We start from the raw sequence: 25,782 nt of genomic DNA, 5'->3' as shown, positions 1-25,782 counted from the left end.
CTGAGTTTATCTCCATTTTGGAAAGTCCCACAGTATACAAACCAACTCCCAGGAAGCGAGATATCGGCAATCTCGAATATCCGAGAATTCAGTGGTCTGCCATGTTTAATCTTTCTTGAGCTACGAGCTACATCCGGGAACGTAGTACTGATGCTTACTGAAACCAGGATGAAGCCGTCTTTGTACCCTGTTCCGCCCATCCGGGTATTCAATAAGCAGCCATCTTGGATGTGTATACATCTGCAGAAGGCTCATACGGGTATACTGGAACCGCCATATTGAATCCCACATAACACTGGACACTTATATACAGTACGGGCATTTGAAAAAGACGCCATTTTGGCCTTATACTTGAAAGGGGAGGAGGCGGGCACATCCGGGTATTTTGTGGCGCTATCCGCGTTTTTTATTTTGTGACAGTGATAGGAAAGGGGTGGAACCAAGATGGCAGCTTCCAGGAAAGCATGAAACAAAGTTTTTATCATTTGAATCATTAAATACGCCCTGCAGAATTCTGAATCGAGAAATTCAATCCCTTTAGATCCTGAATGAGGTTCAGAAATGGGGAAGACACAGAGAAAGCGGAACAGTTTTTAAAGCAAAAGACAATTAATGGTTTCGGGGTGTGACTGACTGGGCGGCAGCAGGAGTTGGTCGCCAGAACCGAGAAAAATTGCTAAGCTGTCAAATTCACTTACTGGCATGCAAGCAGACATTTCTCATACAGAGGATTGTTCACGTGTGTGCAAAATAAAAGCTGGGTTATAAACAATCTTTATCAAAGATGGCGGCGCCCATTGGGTTGCTATAGGAGAAGGAAGTGTATAGTACCTCCACACACAGCATTCGCAGCTGGTATTAGCGGGGATAACAATTATTGGAGGGAGCAGACTTTTTAAAAGCAAGAGGGCGGAGTTTCCTATTCAAAATGGCGATGCCCACATAAGTTTGTGTAATTACACACCTTATAGAGGGAAATGGCACTACTGACTCGTCTTGAATTTACAGCAATAAAAAAAATGTGAAAGCCCCAAATAATTACTCTCCCCATAGCACTTACAAAAGAAAGAGGTGGAGTTCGAACGTCCATAAATATGGCGGTATCCAATCTGCCCAGCCCACACAAAATGGCGGCGCCCTGGTGGGAGGGGTTCCGTACAGAGGCCTCGTTGTGGCCCCGCCTACCGCCGCCGCCGAGGAAGAGAGACTCCTCACAGGCGCAAGATGGCGGCTCCCAGGGCGGCGTGAAGGCGCCTGGAGCCCGCAGCTTGCCCAACGGTGCCGTACAGAGGGGAGGGATCGAGGGGCCCGTTGTGCTTGGAAGCCGGAGGGAGGGAGCCCTGGCTTAGAACTCCGGGTCGGGAAGCAGGCAGGATCAGAGGGGGAGACGCGCCGGGTGGGGGGGACGAAGGGGAGGCGGCTTCTCCCTCCCTGCGGCCGCCATTTTCCGTCCGGGCAACACAAGATGGCGGCTCCCAGGGCCGGGCTCTGAGCGGGGCCCGGAGGAGGGCGGCAGAGGGGCCCTACTACGAGGGGGGTGGAGTAACTGCCCCACGCGGGGTAATTCCCTCGGAAGGGAAATTAGTATAGCTTTTCAAAAGGGGAGAGGCAAAAAAGAGGTGATTTTGTTATAGACCCCCTCTTCCTACCACAAGGGGAGGGTATTTGCCCCATAGAGAGGCTGTCCTACGTGGGGGGGGGGACAAGGTGATCTAAACTCGAGCGGAGGATTAACAGCTCCACAGTAAAGGGGCACGTTCGTTTTCTAAGCAGTAACTGCCTCAAGTGGAAAAAATACAGGCTGGTAATTTCTTCTCCAAGAATTTTTTTTTAGGGGGGCTGTATATTTCTCAGAATCTCATTGTCACTGAAGTATTGTCACTGCTCTGAAGTAGTTTGTTGCAGTAAGGAAGTGACTCTGACCCAGTTCCCACGGTGAGGGGTACCGCAGTAATAAACAGAACAGTTAGGGGGTGTTGTGCCCCATTTAAGGGGGGTGTTTTGGCCAGTTTCCCCCAAAACAGTAAAGGTGGTGTGTCCCCTACTCACGCTCTTACCTCGAAAGAAGTAGAGTGCATGTGAGTTGGAGTGAGTTGGTCTTCTTTTTTGGCCCTCTAGATAAGAGAAAATTGATAAGATTGTCCTTTTGCTGTGCTCCTTTAGATGACTGGTTGTTAGAAAAGAGACTGATTTGAGAGTTGGAAAGTGCTTTCTATGGCTGCCGCCTCTCCTATTGCCCCTAGTGGGGGCTCCCCAACAGGTGGCAGGACCACCCCAGGGTTATTGCAGCCCCGCTGGAAGCGTGTGGTTGGGTGGTCAGGCCCTGTGCCTCGGCCCCGACATGGGCATAGAGCTGTGGCCATCAAAGAGCTGATTGTGGTCTTCGGAGGGGGCAACGAGGGCATCGTGGATGAGTTGCATGTCTATAACACAGGTAAGGGGAGCGAGTGGGTATATAGCATCTAGGGAATTTATAGGATGAGGGAATTGACCTCATTTGTATCCAACTGGGGAAAAGGTTGCTTATAATTGGTCCCAAAGAGACTTGAAATTCCCTATGAAAGTATGAAGTAGGACCTCTGATATTGTGTATATGTGTTGCATGTGTAGCTCCTACTTTTATTTTAGGATTTATATGTAAGACCTGTTTAATTTTTTTAAACTCTGTCACCTCCCCCAGCGCTGCAAATCAGTATATTGGGAAATATAGCAATAGAGAAGAGAGCTAGAAAGGCGAAATGATTGTAAAGTCCCTCTTCTTTCTCTATTGAATTTCCTCCAGCCCTTTGAGTGTGATGATTGGCATGTGTCTGATTCTTTTCCTTGTAGCAATCCTTCTCCATTAGGTGGAACACTAGCGACTTCACATTGAGAACTTTTTCTTTTCTGTATTGGTGCCTGGAGAGGATCAACTGAACATTAATGCCTGTCTTTAGGGGTGAGGGAAATATCTTTGGGAGGGAGGCTGTAACAGGGTATGTTTGCTCATCTCCCAGTGGCAACATATCCTAAAGGGGATTATCTTGTTGCAGCCGCATGAGCCCCAGTCATCAGTCTTGGTGGCACTGGAGAAACTGGTACGTGTAGAGGAAACGAGTGGTTTGGCAAAAACAGTGATGTGTTCCAGCTTGATTGAAAGAGACAAATTCCGGAGAATTGTCTATCCTGAAGCCGGTGCACCCGGCTTAGAACGCAGCGCAGTGTACCCTGAGGACACAAGTGCTTTTGTACTTTCAAGTTAACCCTAGTGTGCTGGTGGTAGCCGTGAAATGTTTTCTCTCTTCCTAATGTCAGCACCCTGTTTCCCACATGCACTTATGTGGCATGTGGTGGGGCATTGGCGAAGGAGCTTTTCTTCCCCAAGGGCTTGGCGGGAAAAATTCAACTTTCAAATGCTACTGCTTTTAACTCCTTACTGCCTGGTTTCTTTGCTCAGATAGAGAGCACAACAGTGCAGTGCCTCTGAAAGTCGCTGTTGGTTGGAGCAAACACTGGAATGTTCCACCCTGTAACTATTTGGGAGGGGTCAAAGACCCTTATGTCTGGTGTCAGGAGTTGGAAACATTTACCCCTCATAGTGTCACTTCTGCTTTGAAATTGGCTGAAGCACTTCAGAGCACTGGGTTTGTTTGTTTTTCTCCTGATGCCAACAGAAAAAGTCTTTCTGCCTTTCTGTAAGCAAATCCCACCCATGATCTGTTCTGCCTATTTTTTATTGGGAGTGAAGGCCCAGGGTGGAGTCAGTTTGCTTCTACAAGCTAAAATGCATATCGGCGCATCATGATGTGGGTTCTGTTCCCTGCCAAAATGAGAGGAAGGGGCTGGTGGACCTGGGTTGTTCAGTAGCTATTAGTACTCATCTAGGGCATTATAAATGTATTCCCAGAAGACCGCAAGCTATGTGAACACACAACTGGTGCTGAATCTTGCGGGGGGGGGGGATGTGAAAACAACCAATCATTCCAGGTAATATACCAGGATTATTTTGAGGGCTTTTAGCCTGTCAGTGCACGACTGCAGAGTGATCCCAAGTTCTCTAACTTCCACAAATAACTGTAAATTAAGAGGTTGACTCTAAAGGCAACAAAATTTAGTATTGGAAGGGGTTTCCTTAAAATTGCCTTCACTGATGTTTTGAATTGGAACAGTATTAAAGGCTCTTATTTATTCTTAAAGTGCTACAATACCATCACAGTGTCTTCAGCCTAGCTGTTTCTGCACTGCATGATGGTTCATGTATTGTATATTCTGTCCCAGCTTCGGAGAAAGTGGGCTCTAGCTTGGGAAGCATGATTCTGGATTAGTATGAACATTTTCACAGCTTCAAGCAGATTTTGTGCCTTCCTTTGTGCCCCTCCTATGAAATAGACAAGAATCCTAATTCTAAATGCAGCAAGAAGGTCAGGAAATGCAAAGTGGTGGAGAAGGGTTCACCAGCAGAAGTAGTACTCATTTTAAATTTAATCTTAAAACTTGCAGTTTTGGAATTGGTTTCATTCTGCTATCACTAACAAAAACTGAGATCCTACTTTCCTCCTAGGAGAAAAATTGGAAACCAAGTATTTTGACTTTCTTCTTTTTCTACCCCTAGTCATCCCATGCTACTATTCTTTGTGCTGCTACAAAAGCAGCCTTTGCAGTCAAGCAACAGGAAAATGGTGTCTTCTTGGAACCACTTCCTACTTGTCAAAATGAGGAGTTGGAGGTGGTGAAGGTGTTTGGTTGGCATTAACTTCATTGGGGTTCTGCCAGGTTTCCCAATAGAATGTTCTAGTCATTGAGACTGGTTCAGTTAAATAGGGCTGCAGCTGACATTGATGCCCAATAATAAATGTGTGGGATGAGACTGCAATGGGTTTGACAGCGCGTGTGGAAGGTAGTATGTCTCTGTTTCCATCTCCACCCGCACCACAGTTTCTGGAGTTCCTGTGGTGGGGAGTCTTGCTGTGTAACCAGAGCTGGGCAGCGGGGGTTGGGGGTCAGCTTCCTGAGTAGCAGTTACCCCTTTTCTCTGATTTTCCTGATAGGCTACTTCCTCCCAATCTGGTCACTGTAAACAGTTCTTCTGGCTGGCAAAAGCCCTGTGCTTGTGGGTGCTGCATCCATCCAGAGTATTGAAAAGAAGTACTTTTCCCTCATCTGACTTCTGTCTTCCCTTTGTTTGCCATTGTGACCAGGGTGTTTTGCTAGTGGAGAGCTTGCTTTATTTTACCCTCTTAAGACTGTGGTTGTAGTCTCACCACACTCAGTGCTAGCCTCTTTGTTGAGAGGTGTTGAATGTAGGGCTTAATTGTCAATTGAGAGGGCAAAGAAGGTTGTTGCAAATCATGGTATCCTCAAATTGGTGACTAGGGAAGCAACCACTGCAGTGCCTTCAAACTGAGTAGCAATATGCACTGCCTTGCATAGTAGATTGTAGGCTGAGAGGGCGGGAAAATGAACATAATTCACACATTTATGCTGGAGATTTGCCTTGGTGGCTACAGGTCTGTCTTAACCCTGCTTGCATCTGAATGCTGAGTCTAGGACATCTCTCCTAACTTCCTTTTACTTGTCTCCCAGCTACAAATCAGTGGTTCATCCCAGCTGTGCGGGGAGACATCCCTCCTGGTTGTGCCGCCTACGGCTTCGTTTGTGATGGGACCCGTCTGCTGGTGTTTGGGGGAATGGTGGAATATGGCAAGTACAGCAACGACCTCTATGAACTTCAGGTGAGTGGTTGGAGGACACAAGACTCTTCTCTGCTCGGTTCAGGAAGCGGGGTTGGTTTGAAAGTTAAGCAAGGGGTTTGCACAGTATTACTGACACAGTGATAAGGTGTGGAGTTCAGACCTTGGTCTGTCTTGTTTATTCATCTACATGTTATTGCTTGTAGCTACGGTATTGAGCCACTGGTTTCTGAAGCAGCAGGGGACTGGATAGAGTTTCTAAACTCTAGCAGTCCCTGTCTGTGGTCCTTCCCAGCAACTCTCCTTGCTGTTTATATGCCCCGCTATGTTTTTACGACAAATCCTGCATTGCTCACTTGCCTTAATCACATGATGCTTTGTGGTTCTAGGCCAGCCGTTGGGAGTGGAAGAGACTGAAAGCCAAGACTCCCAAGAATGGACCTCCACCCTGTCCGCGGCTTGGCCATAGCTTCTCATTGGTGGGCAACAAGTGCTACCTGTTTGGGGGCTTGGCCAATGACAGTGAAGACCCTAAGAATAACATTCCCAGGTATGATGCTTATGTTCTGCTATGCGTGACAATGGGGCTGTAGTGGTCCATGTGCAAAACCTTTTTTTTTTGCCAGCTTGGACCACGGCTTCTCATTTGTATCACCGTAACTGGGGCCTACAGAAAGAAACTACTGATCTGGGGCAGGGCTGTGGAGTCGGAGTCGTGGAGTCGGAAGCAATTTTGGGTGGAGTCGGAGTGAGTAGAAATGTACCGACTCCGGCTTCAAAATAAATTTTGATTGACAAATTTTTAAAAATATAAATTCACAATGTCAAAGAAGCTTCCCATGAAGTCAGCTGTAGTTAAGCATTTCACCATAACTCAAGATGGAAAACATTTTGTGTGTCAGTGTATGACACAGGACCCAGATGAAGACAAATGCTGTGATGCCAAGATCAGCGCATATTCAGGCAGCGATAAAAATGCTCCTATGAGAGCTTCCAATTTAAAAAGACATTTACAGCGCTTTCCAGGGCTGTGGAGTTGGAATCGTGGAGTCGGACAGTAGAAAAATAGAGGAGTCTGAGTCAGAGGTTTGGCATACTGACTCCACAGCCCTGATTTGGGGGGGAGTGTTGTTGTAATGGAGTTGACTGCCTCCCCATTCCCATCTCACTTCCCTTTAATTCTTGCGAAAATGCTTAGTGCACTGTTTTGAAGGAGGGGATTCTAAAGACCTGGGTGGTGTCAGTGGTAAACAGCAGAGAAGCAAAGAGCTGTCTGCCTTGGCTTTTATTCCTGTTCTTCCCCACCCCCCACCTCGCCTTACAGGTACCTGAATGACCTCTATATCTTGGAGCTACGTCCAGGCTCTGGTGTGGTGGCCTGGGACATCCCCATCACTTACGGTGTACTGCCTCCACCGCGGGAGTCCCACACTGCTGTAGTGTACACAGAAAAGGACAACAAAAAATCCAAACTGGTCATATACGGCGGCATGAGCGGTTGTCGTCTTGGTGACCTCTGGACACTTGACATCGGTAACAGCAGTAGGAATGTTTTGTTGGTTTGGTTTTGAGATTGGGGTGACATCTGTGGTTCAGACTTGCAGGAGAGAGCAGGTCCTTTGAGCACTGATTAAGATTCTAGCTTTAGCCTGGGGGGGTGCACATGTGTGTGTGCATAGCTATATCTTGGAAGACTGGGAGACAGGATCCCACAGCAGTGATCTCTTTATTATGTTTTTCTTCCTTCAGAATCTCTGACATGGAACAAGCCCACCCTGAGCGGGGTGGCTCCCCTCCCTCGCAGTCTGCATTCGGCCACAACTATTGGGAACAAGTAAGATCTGTGCCTGGCACTCTTCAGCCTGATTTCCCACTCCTGTTGGAAAGTCTAATTTGGAGTCCTGTTGGAATTTGTGTTTACCTCTTCTCTTTTCTACAGGATGTATGTATTTGGAGGCTGGGTGCCCCTTGTAATGGATGATGTCAAAGTGGCGACACATGAAAAGGAATGGAAATGCACAAATACTCTGGCCTGCCTCAACCTTGGTATGTGAGGGGATGGCCCATGCATTTTTTTAATCTTTCCCCCTACCTTCCCCCAGTCCTTTCCTGTCTGATCTCCACTGTGTTTTTCTCTCTTCACACAGACTCCATGGCTTGGGAACCCATACTGATGGACACGCTGGAGGACAATATTCCACGGGCACGAGCTGGGCACTGTGCTGTGGCCATCAATACCCGCTTGTATATCTGGAGTGGCCGTGATGGCTATCGCAAAGCCTGGAATAACCAGGTTTGCTGCAAGGATCTGTGGTATCTTGAGACAGGTAAGAAGGTTAGCCATAGCTCCTGGGGAAGGGAACAGTTGCAGATTTTGAGACTGAAGAGCCATTCGAGTTAGCAGAAATAGATACTGCCTTGGACTCTCACTTTAGATTGGAAGTAGGGGATTCCATGTTTGAGTGCTTCCCCCCCCGGGCATGTTGTGCAAAAATCACATTTAAAGCTTAATATGTTGGAAAGAAGGCTTTAATCTTGCCTGCCCAACTCTTTTAGCTGTAATCACTTCCCAGAGTGCCCACCCTCGCCTCTGGGACTGGACAGCACCTACTCTCAAAATCCCTCCAGACAAAAAGAAAGAAAGCAAACCAAGGCGACAGCAGCCCCTCAGAATCCACTCCTCTGCACTTGCTGGAGATGTTACCTGTCCCTTCTATCGACTGAGGCCTCATGACTCGAGGAAGAAGAGAGAATGCCTTCAAACACTGCTCTTGCCCATTGCACAGGCACTGAGGGAAAAGGCTCACACTGCCTCACTGGTGGTCTGCTTATCTCCCAGCCACCTCTGTCTGTGACCTCTCCGTTCCAGCAGAGAGGAATTTATTTTTCCTCTCCCAGCAGTCTCTGCCCTTAAGACTAAATCTTGAGTGTTGCCTGGCACTGAGCCTGATGATCCTTTGGGCTCCCAATGTTGTCAACAAATTGCCACCAAATGCTGCAGAAACAGGAAGGAGTGCTCCAATTCACTTGTGGGAACATCACCTTCCTATATTTGTAGCTATCAACATAGAAGAGGAGAGTTACCCATGGACAGGACCATTTTCTTTGCCAGGAAATGCACTGGTCTCCTCTCTCTCCTCTATCACCAATATAGCTGCTTGAAAACAAGGCTTAGGGTGAGGAAAGATGGGCAAGAAGCAAACTGAGACAGTCCTACTGCCTACATGCAGTTGAGGCTTTTTTGCTGTCATCACAGATACTGCTGCTGCACCACAGACAAAATGGTCTAGGAGGCTAAAAAACTGCTTACGGGGCTGGACTGGTTTACCTCTGCTTTTGAGTTTGTGTCTAGAGATTTGTGTGTGAAATGGTATGGAATAATTTTTAGAGCACTGGTTCTTAAGGAATGTAAGGGGACTAAGTTTCCTTTGTAGGGTACCTATGGCATCATCTTTCTAATGCCGTCTGTTCTTCCCTTACAGAGAAACCTCCGTCCCCGTCACGGGTACAGCTGGTTCGTGCCAACACCAATTCCCTGGAAGTGAGCTGGGGCTCTGTCCCAACTGCTGATACTTACTTGTTGCAGCTGCAGAAGTATGACATCCCAGCTGCCACTTCGCCAGCTGCCAATCCTGTACCCTCAGTGCCTGTCAACCCGCCCAAGAGCCCCGCTCCAGCCGCAGCTGCTCCTGCTGTGCAGCCACTGGCACAAATGGGCATTACCCTGCTGCCTCAGACCACAGCTGTTGCTGCTGCTGCCGTTGCCGCTGCACCTGCCCCACCTACCACAACCACCATCCAGGTGCTGCCTACTGTGCCTAGCAGCCCAATGCCAGTGCCACCTGCTGCCGCCGCCACTCCTCGACCTCAAGGTAAGCGGGGACTAGAGTAAGGAGCGTCCGTGTCTCTTTATACAGTTAAAATCCTGTCCTTTCCAGGAGGAAAGCTGACCATGATGAATGTACATATGTAGGCACATATGTTCTCCCCATTAAGATCGAAGAAAAGAGCTATGCACTCTTTTTGCAGGGATCTCTTTGCAGTAGCTCGAGGTTTTGAAAAGACTTCCCCAAGGAGGTACAGCAGAACCTCCTTCTAATCTTCCAACAGAATAGAAACATGTATCTCTTAAAATTTAGCCATAGGAGCATGATATAGTGATGGTTCATTCCTATCCTTTCCTATTTTGATGTAGAGTTGTAGTGAGTTTCTTTAGTTCCATTGATATTGGCGTCCTTTAGTGTTACACTTCCTAGTCTTGAGCAAGTGGTCAAGGCAAAAGTTGCACTTTCTATGCCAACTGTCTGCCTTTTGCTAGGGTAGGGTAGCCAGCTGAATACACAGAGAACATGTGATCATAGTAACTAGGAATCTGGTGACCTGAGTTTGTGTTTAACTTTGTCATTGTCTTCCTTCGCAGCTGTCCCTGCTGTGCTGAAGGTTACAGGCCCACAAGCTACTACGGGGGCTCCATTGGTGACAGTGCGTTCAGCAGGGCAGGCTGGGAAGGGCCCAGTGACAGTGACTTCACTGCCAGCTGGGGTGCGCATGGTGGTACCTACGCAGAGCACTCAAGGGACGGTGAGTGTTGCTTAGAAGAATGGGGAATTGTGCTGGAAGGAACCAGTCCTCTATCCTAAGGCAAGAACTTCAGTACGTTAACTCCCTGACTGTCTTCTCTGTCCTTTCAGGTGATTGGCACTAGTCCCCAGATGAGTGGCATGGCTGCTCTGGCGGCGGCGGCAGCTGCTACTCAGAAAATTCCACCATCCTCAGCTCCTACAATGCTGAGTGTGCCTGCTGGCACAACCATAGTTAAGACTGTTGCTGTTTCACCAGGCACCACCACACTACCCACCACAGTTAAAGTAGCCTCTTCTCCCGTCATGGTGAGTATCCTCAGAAGTAGGCTCTTTTGCCAAGGTCTGCAGCTAGTTTTGCACACAGCTGCTAGCATGGGGACAACATCCTGCTTGTGCTTTGTCGGTGGAACCCTAGATTTCTGGCTCTTGATCTGCCCCATTTTTTAAAAAGCGGGGAGGGGCTTATGGCGATGCTTGGGAATCTGTAGCTCTTCCAGACATTGCTAGACTGTAACTCCCATCATTCCTGCCTATTGGTCATGCTGGCTGGGGTTGGACTACATCTTCTACCAGCAATATCAGGTGGGACCCAAGTTTTCCATCCCTGCCCTAAGGGATCCTTGCTTTTCTAATGTTGGCCATGTTGACAAACAGGTGAGCAACCCTGCAACCCGCATGTTGAAGACGGCAGCGGCCCAGGTTGGCACCTCAGTTTCTTCGTCCACCACCAATACACCTACCCGGCCCATCATCACCGTGCACAAGTCGGGCACTGTCACTGTAGCACAGCAAGCCCAGGTGATGACCACTGTGGTGGGTGGAGTGACAAAGACCATCACGTTGGTGAAAAGTCCCATCTCAGTGCCTGGAGGCAGTGCATTGGTAAGTAGCAAAGTAGTGCATCAAAGCAGGGGGTTCAAAAAGGAAGTTGGAAATGTGGCCTTCAGCCCACTAGATATTCTACCCTATATAAAAGTAGGCAATTGTATAGGAAGCTGGGCTCAGGGCAGTTGCTTCCTATAGCATTCATGAGCCACTGCTCCCTCTCAGTCTCTGTTCAGAAAGGATTACTGGATATTTTACTGATCCAGCATCTACTGATAAGGATGACAACAGAGGAAAGAGAGAGTCCCTTCATTTTTGGAGATGTCAAAAGCAAGCCTATTCTGTGTTTTCTCCTTGACAGATTTCCAACTTGGGTAAAGTGATGTCTGTTGTTCAGACGAAACCTGTCCAGACGTCAGCTGTGACAGGCCAGGCGTCGAGTGGCCCTGTGACCCAGATAATACAGGTAAGAACTTATGATACACCTGATGCTACTGGCCACCACTCTTCCAGATCTGCAAACTGAGGTTCACCGTTGCCTTTCAGCTGACTTTTAATCATAAACTTGTGGGGACTGACAGTTATGTTAAGTTTTTCTGATCCTCACAGGTTGGCCCATAGCGATTTCTGTTACTGGCTTCCTAGAGCTGCAAACACAGTTTAGGTTTCTGCTCTTCTAGAATTTCAGTTCTTCTGTACAGTCTGGTCCCCAGTTGTTGAACGCAAGAATTTTGAGACACTCTCTGTGTGTATTGTTGATTCTTGGTATTCTGTCTGTTTCCTCAGACCAAGGGCCCCCTGCCTGCTGGCACTATCCTGAAACTGGTGACCTCGGCAGACGGCAAGCCCACCACAATCATCACCAGCTCTCAGGCAGGTGGTACAGGCACCAAGCCTACCATCCTGGGCATCAGCAGTGTCTCTCCAAACACAACAAAGCCCGGCACCACAACCATAATCAAGACCATCCCCATGTCTGCTATTATTACCCAGTCAGGTGCCACAGGTAGGGAGTAGAAAGTTACTATAAGCAGTACTTTCATATCACTGGCTGAGATGTGGTGGTTCATCATATGGGTGGTGGGTGGATGGCAGAGCTAGAAGGGACTTGGCGGTGCAGCAGCCAAATGGGATCACTGTTTGGTGGCTTCAAGCGCACTTCAGAGATATGTATGCCAGGGGGCCAAAGCCCCCCCCCCCGTACAGTGCTACTTCTTCTTTTCCAGGTGTCACCAGTAGCCCTGGGATCAAGTCTCCCATCACCATCATCACCACAAAAGTGATGACTTCTGGCACTGGCACGCCTGCCAAGATTATCACAGCAGTACCCAAGCTGGCCACAGGACATGGGCAGCAGGGTGTAACACAGGTGAACCAGCTGGGTAGATGGGAGGCAGTGGGTGATTCATTGGCCTAAGCTTCAACCTGAGTTCTTAAACTGTCAAATGTGTGCCTTCACAGGTGGTGCTTAAAGGAGCACCAGGTCAACCTGGCACTATCCTGCGAACAGTCCCTATGGGTGGAGTGCGGCTTGTTACCCCTGTCACTGTGTCTGCTGTCAAGCCCACTGTCACCACCTTGGTGGTGAAAGGAACTACAGGTATGTGTGTTGACCTGGGGACAGAAGTAATGGACTGGGCACTTAAGGAAGTGCATTTGTTTTCTATTATGAAGCCCCAGCTGCTGTGAGGGCACCTCTTGGATTGGTCATTTCTATGCACAGCTTCAGGATAAATGCTGACTACATCTTGGCTCATGTTTGCTACAAATTTGGCTGCCAGCAGTGTTTTCTCGCTGCAATGGTGACTATATACCCCTAGAAACATAGCCCCATGGAAGACTGACCAGGACCCTCAAAATCCATGTTTCGTGTTGTGGGTACAGAATGAGCTTCTTGCCCACCAAAATGGCACACTGTGCAGGATACTTATCACAGCCTTTCTGTCCTCTTTTAGGTGTCACAACCTTGGGCACTGTAACGGGCACAGTCTCAACTAGCCTAGCTGGGGCTGGGGGACACAATACCAATGCTTCCTTGGCTACACCCATTACTACTTTGGGCACCATCGCCACACTTTCTAGCCAGGTCATCAACCCAGCTGCCATCACAGTCTCAGCAGCACAGACTACCTTGACAGCAGCAGGAGGCCTGAGCACTCCCACCATCACCATGCAGGTATGGAGTAACTCACAGGAAATCCCACTGGAGTATTTTCCTGATAAGTGTATGAAGTCCTCATGGTTACCCAATAAAACTGATGGGCCGGAGGTCCAAAGCAGACATAGTTAACTTACTGAGCTTACTATTGTAAGGTATGGAGATGGTTGCTGGCTGAGGTGGCTTCAAGGGAGAATAGACATATTGGGTCTCACATTGGTTATTAGCTGTAATAGCTAAATAGAACCTCTGGGTTGTATCCATCAGTTTTCCTCTGCTGATAAGGCTTTCTTCAGCAGAATGGGGAAGGAGGCATGTATCAGTCCATCTCTCTGGAGCGTGTTTTTGGAGGGTGGAGAGGCTGCAGGGGGAGTTGCTGAATATGACTTCCCTCCCTACTGTGCTGACAGAAGCCTTCAACTGAGCAAGGGGTACAGCTCACCATGGTCGGGGGGCATGTACTTTTGCATACCAGTTACTGGGAGCTAAATGGCGGCCGGGGGGGGGGGCTGTTCTCTTCATAGCCTCCTTGTAAGTTTCAGAGAGGAATCTATTGGGCTGGATACTGGACAAGATGGACCTTTGACCTGTTCCAGCAGGCTCATATATCTTAGCCAATGGCTGGAACAAAGGATCTGGGATTGTCTGGAGGGCATTTACTCCAACGAAGGCATAGGTGACAGAAGTTCTAGGGCAGAGATTGTCAACATGATGTCCTCCAGCAAGCATGACCAATGGTCAGGAATGATGGAAATTGTAGTCCAGCATCATCTGGAGAGCACCATTTTGGTTACCTCTGTTCTAGGACCTTTCCCTTCTAGACTTTATTAGCACTAGCCCTTGATTCTAGGGCTTGTCCAGTCATCCCAACAGCTATGATGAACTATTATGATCTGACAAATAGCAATTCCTGTAGAAACCCTTAGGGGTCCTGAGAATTGTAGCTATGGATAAAATATTACACTCCCTTATAGATACAGAATATACCATCCACAAAATAACTTGCTAGCTTGCCAACCTGTGTGTACCGATCTGTTAGAGAGCAACTTGCATGGTGTGTATAAGAAACTATTTGCACTTGAGCGTTTCCTCACATGTGAGAACAGCTAATTGCTCAGGAAAGAAAGTGATAAATACCATAGCCTGGGGTGTGAGAGCTTCCTCTGTCTCCATATGGTCCCCAGTCTTCTACTTTACAGCCACTGTGGTTTAGCAAATAAATGTCCTGTAAGGTTTGAATCCCCAAGATTTGTTTTATGCCGAATGAAGTTAGTTAATTTGTGTGTGTTAATCTGCATGTTTAGTCCTGTTGCTGAATTCTATGTCTCTGAAATATTATAGGCTGCCTGAACGTTAACCTGTTACCATATTTCAGTCCATAAAGCCAAGCACCTTAACTTGGTTATTTGTGATGGAGCAGGAAAAATTCCCACAGCCTGATTTCTCTTGTAGGTTTACAGACCAATGAGCTTGCCTCATAACATTCCTCGTGTCTACTTTTCCTATGAGTAAAATCAAAGCCATTCTACAGGTTACACAAAATGAGATGGTAGAACGCTGGACTGTAGCACATCAGATTAAAGGCCAGTTGGAGAATTATGTTTTTGAATACTCTCCACAAGCTAAACTTCCTACCTGTAGAAAAATTTACTGTTTCAGAAACAGTACTGTGTTAAATTTTTCTCCATGATACACTAGTTTTCTACATGTCCAGAGGTTTTTTCAGTGTGAGAAGCACAATTTTTAGTGGTTTGGAAAAAGGCCCTGACTTGAGGTGTTTGTGTTAACCTGTGTATATCTGTCTCTCATTACCTCTAGCCTGTCTCCCAGCCCACACAAGTGACCCTGATTACAACACCTAGTGGTGTAGAGGCCCAGCCAGTGCATGACTTGCCTGTCTCTATCTTGGCCTCGCCTACTACAGAGCAGCCGACAGCCACCGTCGCAATTGCTGAATCAGGACAGGGAGAGCCACAGCCCGGCACTGTCACTTTGGTGTGCTCCAATCCACCATGCGAGACGCATGACACTGGCACAACCAACACAGCCACGACAACTGTGGTGGGCACTTTGGGTGGGCAAACCCAGGTGCAGTTTGTGTGTGATGGTCAAGAGGGTGGTGGGCTTCAGCCCAATGGGAGAGTGGTGCGAATATGCTCCAATCCTCCTTGTGAGACCCACGAAACAGGCACCACCAACACGGCTACCACTGTGCGGAGCACTGGGCAGAAGGTGTGCTCCAACCCGCCCTGTGAGATGCATGAGACAGGCACCACCAATACAGCCACCACTTCCAGAACAGAGAAGGCACCTGCGGATCCACCTTGCCAAACTTTCCAGACTAGTGCCACTAGCACCACCATGACAGTGAAGCCCATTGTGGGCACAGGTCGGCTAGTGTGCTCCAATCCACCCTGTGAAACCCATGAAACGGGCACCACCAATACAGCCACCACTGCCACCTCCAACATGGGCCGGGGGCAACCAGATGGTGGGCAGAAAGAACCAACCAACCCTCCGTGCCAAACAAAGCAGACTAATACCACCAGCACCACCATGTCGGCAAAAGCAGGTGTGCCAACAGAGCAACCATGTGCGGTCCGTATGGTAAACTTTACATCAGATTCTGGTGTACCCAGTGTTGCCTGTGGCACCACCACAGTACAGGCCAGTGAAAGACTTCCAGCCCCCAAAAGCCTCCAGTGCGAATCCCAACACACCCACACCACCAACACTGCCACTACAGCTCGGTGTCTCATGGGCCGAGGGCAGCCTGACGGTGAGTGGGTAGGATCCGCCAATCCTCCGTGCCAAACACAGCAGACCAATTCCACCAGCACCACCATGTCTGCCAAAGCAGGTGTGCCTACAAAGCAGCCGTGTACTGTGCGGATCATATTGCCAGATTCAGACACTAGGCCAGGCCACTCAAGCGCACCCTGTAAGGCCAACCAAACGGATGCCAAGGTCACAGGCCCTCAGGTGTGCTCCAACCCACCTTGCGAGACTCACAAAACAGGCACCACTAATACAACTACTGTAACTGCATCAAACGTGGGTGCAGTCCAGCGAGTTTGCTCCAACCCACCTTGCGAGACTCATGAAACAGGCACCACCAACACAGCTACGACAGCCACTTCCAGCATGGGCACAGGACAGCAAGTGTGCTCCAACCCACCTTGTGAGACCCATGAGACTGGCACCACCAACACAGCCACAACCACAACATCAAACATGGGCACAGGGCAGGGTGAAGGTACTGGGCAAGGTGAAAGTGCTCAGCAGTCTCCTGTTGCTCCACCCAGTGAAACACAGCAGACAAGCTCCAGCAGTAGTACCATGGCGCCCAGCACTGGAAGTGATGGCACCCAAATTTCCAACTCAACCTCATTACAGGGTGGTGGTTCTGAATCAGGAAAAGCCTCTGAGGGAGAAGGTCCAGGCACAGATGGGTCACTGCTTCAGAACTCGGCAGCCAGAGTATGCTCAAATCCTCCTTGTGAAACCCATGAGACGGGAACAACCCACACAGCTACCACTGTCACCTCCTCCATGGGGTCCAATCAAGGTAAGAGCAGACAGGAGGGGATCTAAGGGGCATCTTCTCCCATCTTGCACTTGCACACCTTGAGCCAGTGGCTGTTCTGGGGGACCCTGGGGATCTTTGGAAGCTGATGATACTGTATAGTCTACTGTGCTGCAATAATCAGGAACGCTGCTTGGATCCTTGTGCTGTTTGTCTGTTGTTTCCTGTCATCCATATACATTCAGTACTACCTAATCAAATACCTCCCTTGCTGCTCAGCCAAGGCCAGGCTTCGTGCACCTTGCTCTGGCATCCTGCTTTAAAGACAGACAATGAAATGCATCTTGTGTCTCTAAAAAGCAGCTGTTTTGAAAACTGTTTTGCCAGGACCTCAGTGGGGAGATAGTAATGGCAGGCAGGGTTCTGTGAAAGACACTTTGCCCACCACTCCTGATCTTCCCCTGCACAGTGCATATTCAGAAGAGTATCGTGCTTACTCCAAGTCATATTCACAGTTCACAGAGAGCAACACAGAGGATCCACAGACCTGCTCAGTGTCCTGAATAAATAGTGCATGTGTACTTCAGTACATGCTGCAAAATTCTCTGTGATACGCAGGGGGTCCTTGGCAGGCGAGTTTATGGAAAGGGTGTTCTTGGGTTAAGAGATCTCAAAAATACTGCTCTGGAGGACACCAGCTGTGGTTCAAGTCTGGCTGCCTGATAAAATACAAGTTCTTTCTTTCTATGGGATACCAGTTCTGATATTGTCATTGTCTGGAGAATGTGAACAGGCACATGGAATCCAGTAGTTTTACTGTCTTCAGTAGTCTTGGCTTTGTCTCATTGCATAACCATTTTCCCTTTGCAGACGAGCCACCTGCCACCAATGGCCAACAAGGAGAACCCGAGACAACTGTGAGTGAAAGCACAGCCGCCAGCAGCCCCAGTACTGTGACAGCCACTGTGTCCTCCACGCAGCCCAGAGCTGTCACCACCGTTACCCAGTCAACACCTCCACCAGGGCCCTCTGTGCCAGTAAGTATCACAAAGTGAGAGCTCGGCCTGGAATAAAATTTGTTCTTGCACCCTCATCTGTTTCATGGCACATGCTAGACTGTTGAGGCTGTGAGGCCCACACCTGGCCCTACAGCTGGCTTTGAGGGGTCTTCTCATACTGACCAAAATAGCACCACACACCCCTGCTGGCTCTAAGCTAGCTGGACTTTCTCAAGGGAATAACCCCTCCCTTGGAAACCAAGCCTTTGCCAGTGGTACATACAGCATGGGGGTTGGGTACTGGAGAGGGAATCATCTTCTTATTTTTGCCTTCCCCCCCCCCCTTGCTAGTACTTAGACATAGCAATACAAATGGAGAAAGAGAAGCATTTATTTATTCATTTGGCCTGGTGGCGATGGACATTAGAAGCAGAGAAGCATAATAGAGTTTCTCCTTGGAGTCTGCCTTGCACCTAGTCGCCCAGGCCATCCTCCTGATCCTGGGCTTCTCCCTGTATGGTTTGCTGACGGCTTTAAAACTGTATACCTCTGGTCCCCTGGTGTTTATCCAAGTTTGAACTGAAAATTAAGAGGAATGTGGAGGGATGAGCTTTAATCCCTGCTGCTTCCTTTATTTTTAATCATTTTATATGTAAGCACAGTTGTGTATAAACATTACAGAAAGTGTTTCTTTTCCCCACCTTGAATGACTGACATCCTGCAAACCTTTGTTTGAATTTCTGACTTGCAGTAATAGTACTTTCTACCCAAAATATATCCGGAAAGATCCTCAAGGGTACTCACATTCCTTAAAAATAAGAGAAATAAAATGAGGAAGAAATACTTTCCTTTAGTCGTGCCTGCTTAACAGAAACTCCCATGTTTGGAGCACAAGATTCTTGGAGCAAGCCATAAGATGGCTGTTTCCATCTTGCTCTGCTTCTGAGTTTCCCAGCAGCATCTGGTTGGCTTACTGACTACGTACTGGACTAGATGGGCTCTCAGCCTGCTCCACTATAAACAATACTGTCTTAATATTTGTAGTTGCCTAAAAGCTGCTAGGCAGAGACAAGCTTGATAAAGGAATTGCTCAGAGGGGGTGCTAAGTAGTCACATTGCCCTTATATTGCCCACCCTTTTGCTGCTAGGTCCAGCATTCCCACCATCCAGGCTTCTAATACCATCTCCTACGTACCTGTTACAGAACATCTCTTCATTGGCTGACACTCCTGCGGAGGAGGCAAGTCCCCCTGCTGCGCCACCAGCTGCCACCAGCACAGATGCCCTTCCAGGAGCCGCTGAGCCACTGCGGCCCCCTGTGGAGACGCAGGCGACAGCTGAGCCTCAGGAGCGAGCCCAGCCTGCACCATCAGGCACTCCACCAACAGAAGGTCCGCCATCTGAAGCTGCTCCCCAACCAGAGCTCCCAGCTCCTGTGGAGGAGATCCCGCCAGCGGCAGCAACTCCTGCCCAGGAGCCTGTGGCCATGGTGGTGCTGCCCCAGGCCACCCCTGCTGCTGCTGCTGCTGCTGCACCTCCACCTTCAGAAGTGGAACCGTTGGCATTGCCCCAGGAGCTGATGGCTGAGAGCCAGGCAGGCACCACCACGCTCATGGTGACAGGGTTGACACCAGAGGAGCTAGCAGTGACTGCTGCTGCAGAGGCAGCTGCACAAGCTGCTGCCACTGAAGAGGCACAAGCCCTGGCCATACAGGCGGTCTTGCAAGCTGCTCAGCAGGCTGTAATGGGTGAGTAATCCATTGCCCCCAGCGGCTGTTGGGTACTAAGTGTCCTTCTCAAAGTCTTCCCTGCTCATTTCTTCACCTGGATGAGGTGGGGCAGGTCCTCCTGTCTCCTCTTACTCTGCCTTGGTGAAGCTCCTCACATCTTTCCTGCAATCTCAGTTCTCGTCCTCTGGCATGTTTTGCAGGACCTGGAGAGGCCATGGATACATCTGAAGCGGCGGCGACACAAGCAGGGCTGGGTCACTTGGGCTCAGAGGGCACTGAGGGCCAAGCCACCGCCATCCCCATTGTGCTAACCCAGCAAGAACTGGCTGCCCTCGTCCAGCAGCAGCACCAGCTTCAGGAAGCTCAGGCAGCTGCAGTGGCGGCGGCGGCGGTGGCGGCTGCTCAGCAGCATCAGCCTCAGCACCCACTGCCTTCCCACTTACCTACGGAAGCCCTGGCCCCTGCTGACAGCCTCAATGACCCTGCCAGTGAGAGCAACGGCCTCAACGAACTGGCTAGTGCAGTCACGAGTACAGTTGGGCTATTACCCCCTACACCCACAGAGAGTAAGTGATGCCAAAGAAGAACATGTCTCCTGTTTAGGTGCTAGTCATCCTATGAGTCTCACTCCCTTCTGGTGACAGACGCGTAAGGGCTGCTATATGGCATGGGGAGCGGTCTCATGTCCAGCCTTCCCTCATCTGGTGTCCTCCAGGTGGTGGTAGATTTCAACTCCCATCATCCCTGACCACTGACTGTATTGGGTTAGGGTTGATGGGAATTGTAGTTCAGCAATATCTGAAGAGCGCCAGAGTGGAGGAGACGAGGGTTTAGCATATTTTCCATCCTTTTGAATCTGTGTGGTATGGGTCTCATTTTGGTTAAGGTGGGACTAGGTTTTGGTACCTGGCTTTTGCTCTAGCTCTAACAGTGGAAAGACACCTTTGGGGACAAATGATGAAGATCTGAGATGTTCATTACTGTCTTTCTTGAACTTTCTTTTCTTCTTCCAGGCCTTGCTCCATCTAATACTTTTGTGGCCCCACAACCTGTAGTGGTGGCCAGCCCAGCAAAGCTGCAAGCAGCAGCTGCTCTGACGGAGGTTGCTAATGGGATTGAACCAGCTCCAGTGGTAAGCTTAGGAAGATCTAGAGGGGAAGGGGCTTTTTTTGTGGGGGAGCAAATGAGTTTCTCCATCTGAGGTGACCAAAGCTTCCAATAGGATAGGGTGAGTTACATTCCCCCAATCACCTGGGAAGGTAAGGACACTATGTGATAGGCTTTTAGCTTAGAGCTGTTCCTGCAGTTGCTTCCTCCAGTTCTTTCCCTGCCTTTGCCCAAGGCAGCAGCATTTCTGAGCAGCTCATTCTGTCTTTTTCCCTCTCCTTCTACTTTCACAAAACACTACGCTGTGTGCTCCTGATTGCTTCTTTGCAGCCCCAGCTTTCATTCACCACTGAGTGACAGTTGGATGGCCCTGCCACCTATCAAATGTAGCCTGCAAAGAGTTGGCCACTTTTCCATCTGACTTGGTTTCCCTGCTTTCCCAGGCAATTGGGCAATATAACCCATCCTATTCTATTTGTTGCCTCATTCACCCCAGACCAGAAGCTTAACAGTGAGTATCCAAGGTTCCTTTCCAACTTCCCAAAACTCATATTGTGTTCTCCCACCCTTCCTAGAAACCAGAACCTCCCGCACAGCCTCCAAAGGTGGTTGTGAAGAAGGAAAACCAGTGGTTTGATGTTGGTGTTGTCAAGGCAACCAATATGATGGTGACACACTACTTCCTGCCTCCTGACGATGCGCCTGCCACAGAAGTGAGTGGCCTTTCACATACCTTTTGCTTTCTTTTGGCGATGCGCACAGCTTGAAGATACACATCTCTCCCACCATGCATGTCTAAGAAGCAGCCTTATGCTAAGTCAGATCTAGCTCAGTACTGTCTACACTGACTGGCAGTGGCTCTCCAGGGTTTCAGGCAAGAAATTTCTCCCAGCCCGTCCTGAAGATGCCAGAGATTGAACCTGGGAACTTTTGTGAGCAAAGCCGAAACTCTTCCACTGAGCTAAGGCCCTTCCCCATCCTCTGTTCCTTCAAGCACTAAGATGGTCTCAGTTCCCTTTCTCACTGTGCTCTGTTCCCTGCAGGATGACTCGGGCACCATACCTGATTATTCTCAACTCAAGAAGCAGGAATTGCAGCCTGGTACCGCTTATAAATTCCGAGTGGCAGGAATCAATGCCTGTGGCCGGGGTCCTTTCAGCGAAATCTCAGCATTCAAGACCTGTCTGCCTGGCTTCCCTGGAGCGCCCTGCGCCATTAAAATCAGCAAGGTCAGTGCTCCTTTGTTCTCTCAGTAGCCTGCTATTTCAGCTCCTTGGAGCAACTTTTCTTGCCTCTCCTGTTTAGTTAATGTCCCTGCCCCAATATGGCTGTTGTGAGCCAACTGTCCAAATCCTCAAGCTCTTTGTGGGATGTTTGTCTCTTTCTCAGAGTCCAGATGGAGCCCATCTGACTTGGGAGCCCCCTTCTGTCACCTCTGGGAAGATCACAGAGTACTCTGTGTATCTGGCCATCCAGAGCGCCCAGGCAGGTGAGCCGAAGAGTGCAGCCCCAGCTCAACTGGCCTTCATGCGAGTTTACTGTGGGCCCAGCCCATCGTGCCTGGTGCAGTCAGCTAGTCTCTCCAATGCCCACATAGACTACACCACCAAGCCTGCCATCATCTTCCGCATTGCTGCCCGTAACGAGAAGGGCTATGGCCCTGCCACACAAGTCCGGTGGCTGCAAGGTGAGTGGCTGCTGTGATAGGAATTTGGGGAGGGGCTTTTGAAAATGTCTTGTATGTAAACCTGTTCCCTGGTGGAGAGGTGGCAAAGCAGCCCCTCTTAAATGTATCCCTATCTACAGAAGAAGGAGCAGTGAATTACCAGGACTCATTGGTCTCTTCAAGTGCCCTATGTATTTGTACCATTGCATTTCAAATCTTGAGTCTATTATGCAGTTGAAGTATATCTCCACAATTTTTTCTAAAAAATTTGGGTTGGCTATTTTTATTGAGGTGTTGGGGATATGAACGTTTAGTGTGTAGTTCCAAAAGGACAGGATAGTTTTACATCTAAGTGCAAATGTGAGAGAACAGGGATTGTGCAGAACTCTTTTATATCTTTTCTTGTATTCACTTCAGCTGATAACAGCCAATGTGGCTGTGAGATCTTCATGCTGCATGCTATTCATGCTGCATTCCTAACAAAGAGTTTTTGTCTTCTTCTTTTTTTAAGATTTAGACATTTTCAGAAATGTACCATATGTCCCACATTCTGTTGTAAATGCATGGCACAGATATAACCCAAATCCCATAGGGTGGTTTGCTGTTAGCTTAGTTTTTTTCTGGATCACTGAAGAAATACCACTTTAAATAGGACAATCTGGATTGTAATCTGCTTTGGGCAGGACCGGTCCTTTTGCCAGTAACTCTGTCAAATGGCTCAGTGGTAGAGCATATGCTTTGCATGGCAAAGTTCCCAGGTTCAATCCTTGGCATCTCCAATTAAAAACAGGGTCTTGGGTAGCAGGTGATGTGAAAGGCCTCTCTGTGCCTGAGACTCCGGAGAGCTAGCCAAAATAGACAGTGCTGGACTAGATGGGCAAATTGTCCGATGTGGCATAAGGCAGCTGCCTGAATTCCATATATAGAGAAAGGCACTATATAAAATACTACATTGTGGAACATGTTCCACTACATCAGTCATACTGAGCCAAGCACAATCATCCATTTAGATGATGAGGGAAAACTGTTGGTGTCCATATTGGAAAGAATTATTTTCCTACCAGCTTACATTTCTGCCTATCAGGATGTTGAATTAGGCCTTCCTGGTGTTAAGTGATTCTTAGGGGATGCCAACTGAAGGACTTCGGATCAAATCCAGCCTGCAAAATAACTCTTACTTGACCCTTAAGGGCCTATCAACCTATTATTTTGAGGTTTGGGTAGATCTTTTTGCCCCCAGTTTCTCTTGTAATTCATCAGATGTTTTGAGAGTGATTAAAGCATTAGCTTTGTGATGTTCATAGTCTTGTTCAAGACAGAGCTCATGCTTCAAAGGCCCATACATAACCGACCTCTAATTCATCTAAGAATAGAGTTGCCCCCCCCCCCCAGGTGGCAGCCATCCCTGGAGTAGTTGTATCTGCCTATTTGGTATGTGCAAATACCTGTGCTGGAATCTAGTACCAAGCTTGATACATGCTTTGGGTGTGGGAGGAAGGCTGTCTGGAAAGGAAGTGGGACCTCCATTGTAAGCAATGTGCTCTTCTCTGCAGAATCCAGTAAGGATGGCTCCATGATAAAACCAGCCAACAAACGGCCGCTTTCCTCTCCCGACCTGTGAGTATTTCCTAGGGGATAGCTAGAGCAAGCAGTGATGCAGTGTGTCTGTGTCATGTTAGTGCTGGGAGACGGGAAGGAATGCCTGCAGAAAGGGGCACCTGAAGTTTGTGGGCCAAATCAGGTTCCCACTTCTTGCATTTCAGTTGGCCCAGATTTCCTTTCTGTGTGCAATGAATGCGCAGAGTCTAGTGCAAAGGGTTTTTGGGGGTGGGGTTCCTGACAAGTGGAAATGCTTCTGCATGTTGTTCCCAAAAGCATCTTTCTCTCCTTGGAGCTGTTCTGCATAGGCAGAGTGAGATCCATTCTTGTGTGTGTGAGAGAGAGCACGTACCTATTTGTAGCTGTGGGTGTAGTAACTGGTCTTTGAATCTGTGTCTGGGCTGAGCCCAGTATATGAGGATACTGCATTTGGACCTCACTGTTGTCCTTTTCCTATTTCAGGAAAACCGCTCCAAAGAAGCCCAAAGCAGATGGGCAGTGAAGGGCATCCCATGCTGTCCCCTCTTCCTGCCTGCTCTACAGCCTCTGCCTGAACCCCCCCCCCCCCAGCCAGTCAGCCGCCCCTTTGTGTGAAGGAAGATAGAACCGCTGAAAGCACATTTCATACACCATGGGGCTGGACTATTGAGGTGGCGGATGAAGAGACAGAGGCTCACGTGAGAGAGCCCCAAGCAGGGGCCATCACTGTGCCATGCCCCAACCTAGGAAGGGGGAAGAAGGAATGGAGTTCCTCCCCGCCCTCTGCTACTGCCCCATTTAACATGGACATTGATGTTAGGGGTGGGTTTGAAGGGGGAAATTGTTGTGGGGGAGTGGGGCTGTTGGGTTTTTTACAAGTTGCAGTTACAGGAATGAAGTTCTTTTTGTATTCCCCAACATCCTGTGTGTTGGGGGTAGGAGAATTATTCTCCGTGCCTCCAGTTCTTGCCTCTGTACAGACCCTTTCCTCAGTTTAGTTTTTAGTGTCTGCGTTGGTAATGGAGAGAGAGGAGTCTCTGCTGTTGGGGAGGGAGGGGATGTGATGTGGTTGGACCACAGATATAGCTACTTTGAACATGGGGGGGGTGTTGCAGCTCATTCTAGAATAACTGTTCTAATGCTCAGCCCAGGGAGCCTGTGGCCTCAACACCACCCCCTCTTTCCCTATACAGACAGCAGTTCCTCTAGCAGCACACACTGATTTTTCCCTCTGCCCTTCCCTCTCCAGGCTACAAGGTGGCATGTCTAGGCAAATATCTTGCCCTTCCTCTCCATTGTTTTGTATAAAACTTTTTTAGGAAAAAAATTAAAAGGGGGGGGGTGAAGCCTGACCCACTGGGGCAGGGTGATATGCTAGGAACAAGGCTGCAGGACAACACTTTGACTGTTGAAATACAACTTCCCCTCCATTTGGGGTAGGGATCTCTGTTTCCCACTCTGCAGGAATATATCCCCTCCACCGCCTCCCACTCTGGCTGCCTCTCTGGACACTCCACAAGGGGAGGGGAGAGGAGCAGTCAGGCCTTATTCTTTAGATATGGTGGGGGATAGACTATGAGATGCAAAGCAAGCACCCGCTTGGTGCACACTGATGATTGCTGTGTCCTACCTCTCCATTGTCAAAGAGATGGGCAGGCAAAGCAGCCCCATCCCAAAAGAAACCCAGGAGCAGACCCTTCCCTGCAACTTGCTCTGCCTCCTGGTCTTTTGTATTATAGTGTATTTCGCCGTGTCTCCCTTTCCTGTTCAGACCCTAAGATTCCTCCTGCCCTTCCTCTCTCCTACCCCATTTATTTTCCATCAAGACAGGAACAGCCCTCATAGGAGTTTCCCACAGCTATCCCCCCTCCCCCTAGTGCTGCGTATCTGTCGTTTTTGTGCTATTTTGAACAATTAAAGACTTTTTTTTTTTTTTTTGAAA

The 25,782-nt window shown here is 48.8% G+C and overlaps 2 protein-coding genes across 7 annotated transcripts in view; one reads left to right on the top strand and one right to left on the bottom strand.

Annotated features, from left to right (window-relative positions):
- Window positions 1–1,155, bottom strand: part of TMEM187 (transmembrane protein 187) — a 14,483-nt gene extending 13,328 nt beyond the window's left edge. The window contains exon 1 of one of the 5 annotated variants that reach the window (XM_061613937.1): window positions 1,061–1,155. The gene's annotated coding sequence lies outside the window, so the exon portion shown is untranslated. Of the gene's footprint in view, window positions 1–42; window positions 122–158; window positions 305–698; window positions 956–1,060 lie in introns of those variants that run through there. The other 4 variants (XM_061613934.1, XM_061613939.1, XM_061613938.1 and 1 more) reach the window with 4 other exon arrangements.
- HCFC1 (host cell factor C1) lies at window positions 1,130–25,782 on the top strand. Of its 2 annotated transcripts, XM_061613928.1 has the most exons (27): window positions 1,130–1,804; window positions 2,164–2,434; window positions 5,563–5,711; window positions 6,059–6,219; window positions 6,994–7,202; window positions 7,419–7,503; window positions 7,609–7,715; window positions 7,817–7,996; window positions 9,152–9,541; window positions 10,090–10,250; window positions 10,361–10,558; window positions 10,907–11,134; window positions 11,439–11,543; window positions 11,864–12,083; window positions 12,304–12,446; window positions 12,539–12,677; window positions 13,033–13,253; window positions 15,054–16,803; window positions 17,632–17,798; window positions 18,964–19,507; window positions 19,690–20,055; window positions 20,503–20,621; window positions 21,172–21,309; window positions 21,640–21,825; window positions 21,986–22,283; window positions 23,816–23,879; window positions 24,324–25,782. In XM_061613928.1, exons 2-27 carry the CDS (start codon window positions 2,215–2,217, stop codon window positions 24,361–24,363), a joined length of 6,588 nt encoding a protein of 2,195 aa, XP_061469912.1. In that variant the 5' UTR covers window positions 1,130–1,804; window positions 2,164–2,214; the 3' UTR covers window positions 24,364–25,782. The 2 variants fall into 2 exon arrangements, with proteins under 2 accessions (XP_061469912.1, XP_061469913.1); XM_061613929.1 differs by lacking the exon at window positions 2,164–2,434 and having other exon boundaries at window positions 1,131–1,804.

The sequence above is a fragment of the Rhineura floridana genome, chromosome 3 (genome assembly GCF_030035675.1).
Source record: "Rhineura floridana isolate rRhiFlo1 chromosome 3, rRhiFlo1.hap2, whole genome shotgun sequence".
Taxonomy (NCBI): domain Eukaryota; kingdom Metazoa; phylum Chordata; class Lepidosauria; order Squamata; family Rhineuridae; genus Rhineura; species Rhineura floridana.
The sequence above is the reverse complement of the archived record's forward strand: the minus strand, read 5'-3'. Positions and strand labels throughout refer to the sequence as shown.

Bases quoted from the DNA above. Each gene is read 5' to 3' on its own strand.
- HCFC1 (XM_061613928.1), top strand. From the start codon at position 2,215: ATGGCTGCCGCCTCTCCTATTGCCCCTAGTGGGGGCTCCCCAACAGGT. The intron at 9,542-10,089 runs GTAAGCGGGGAC...CTTCCTTCGCAG, and splicing joins CGCCACTCCTCGACCTCAAG to CTGTCCCTGCTGTGCTGAAG. The intron at 21,310-21,639 runs GTGAGTGGCCTT...TGTTCCCTGCAG, and splicing joins ACGATGCGCCTGCCACAGAA to GATGACTCGGGCACCATACC.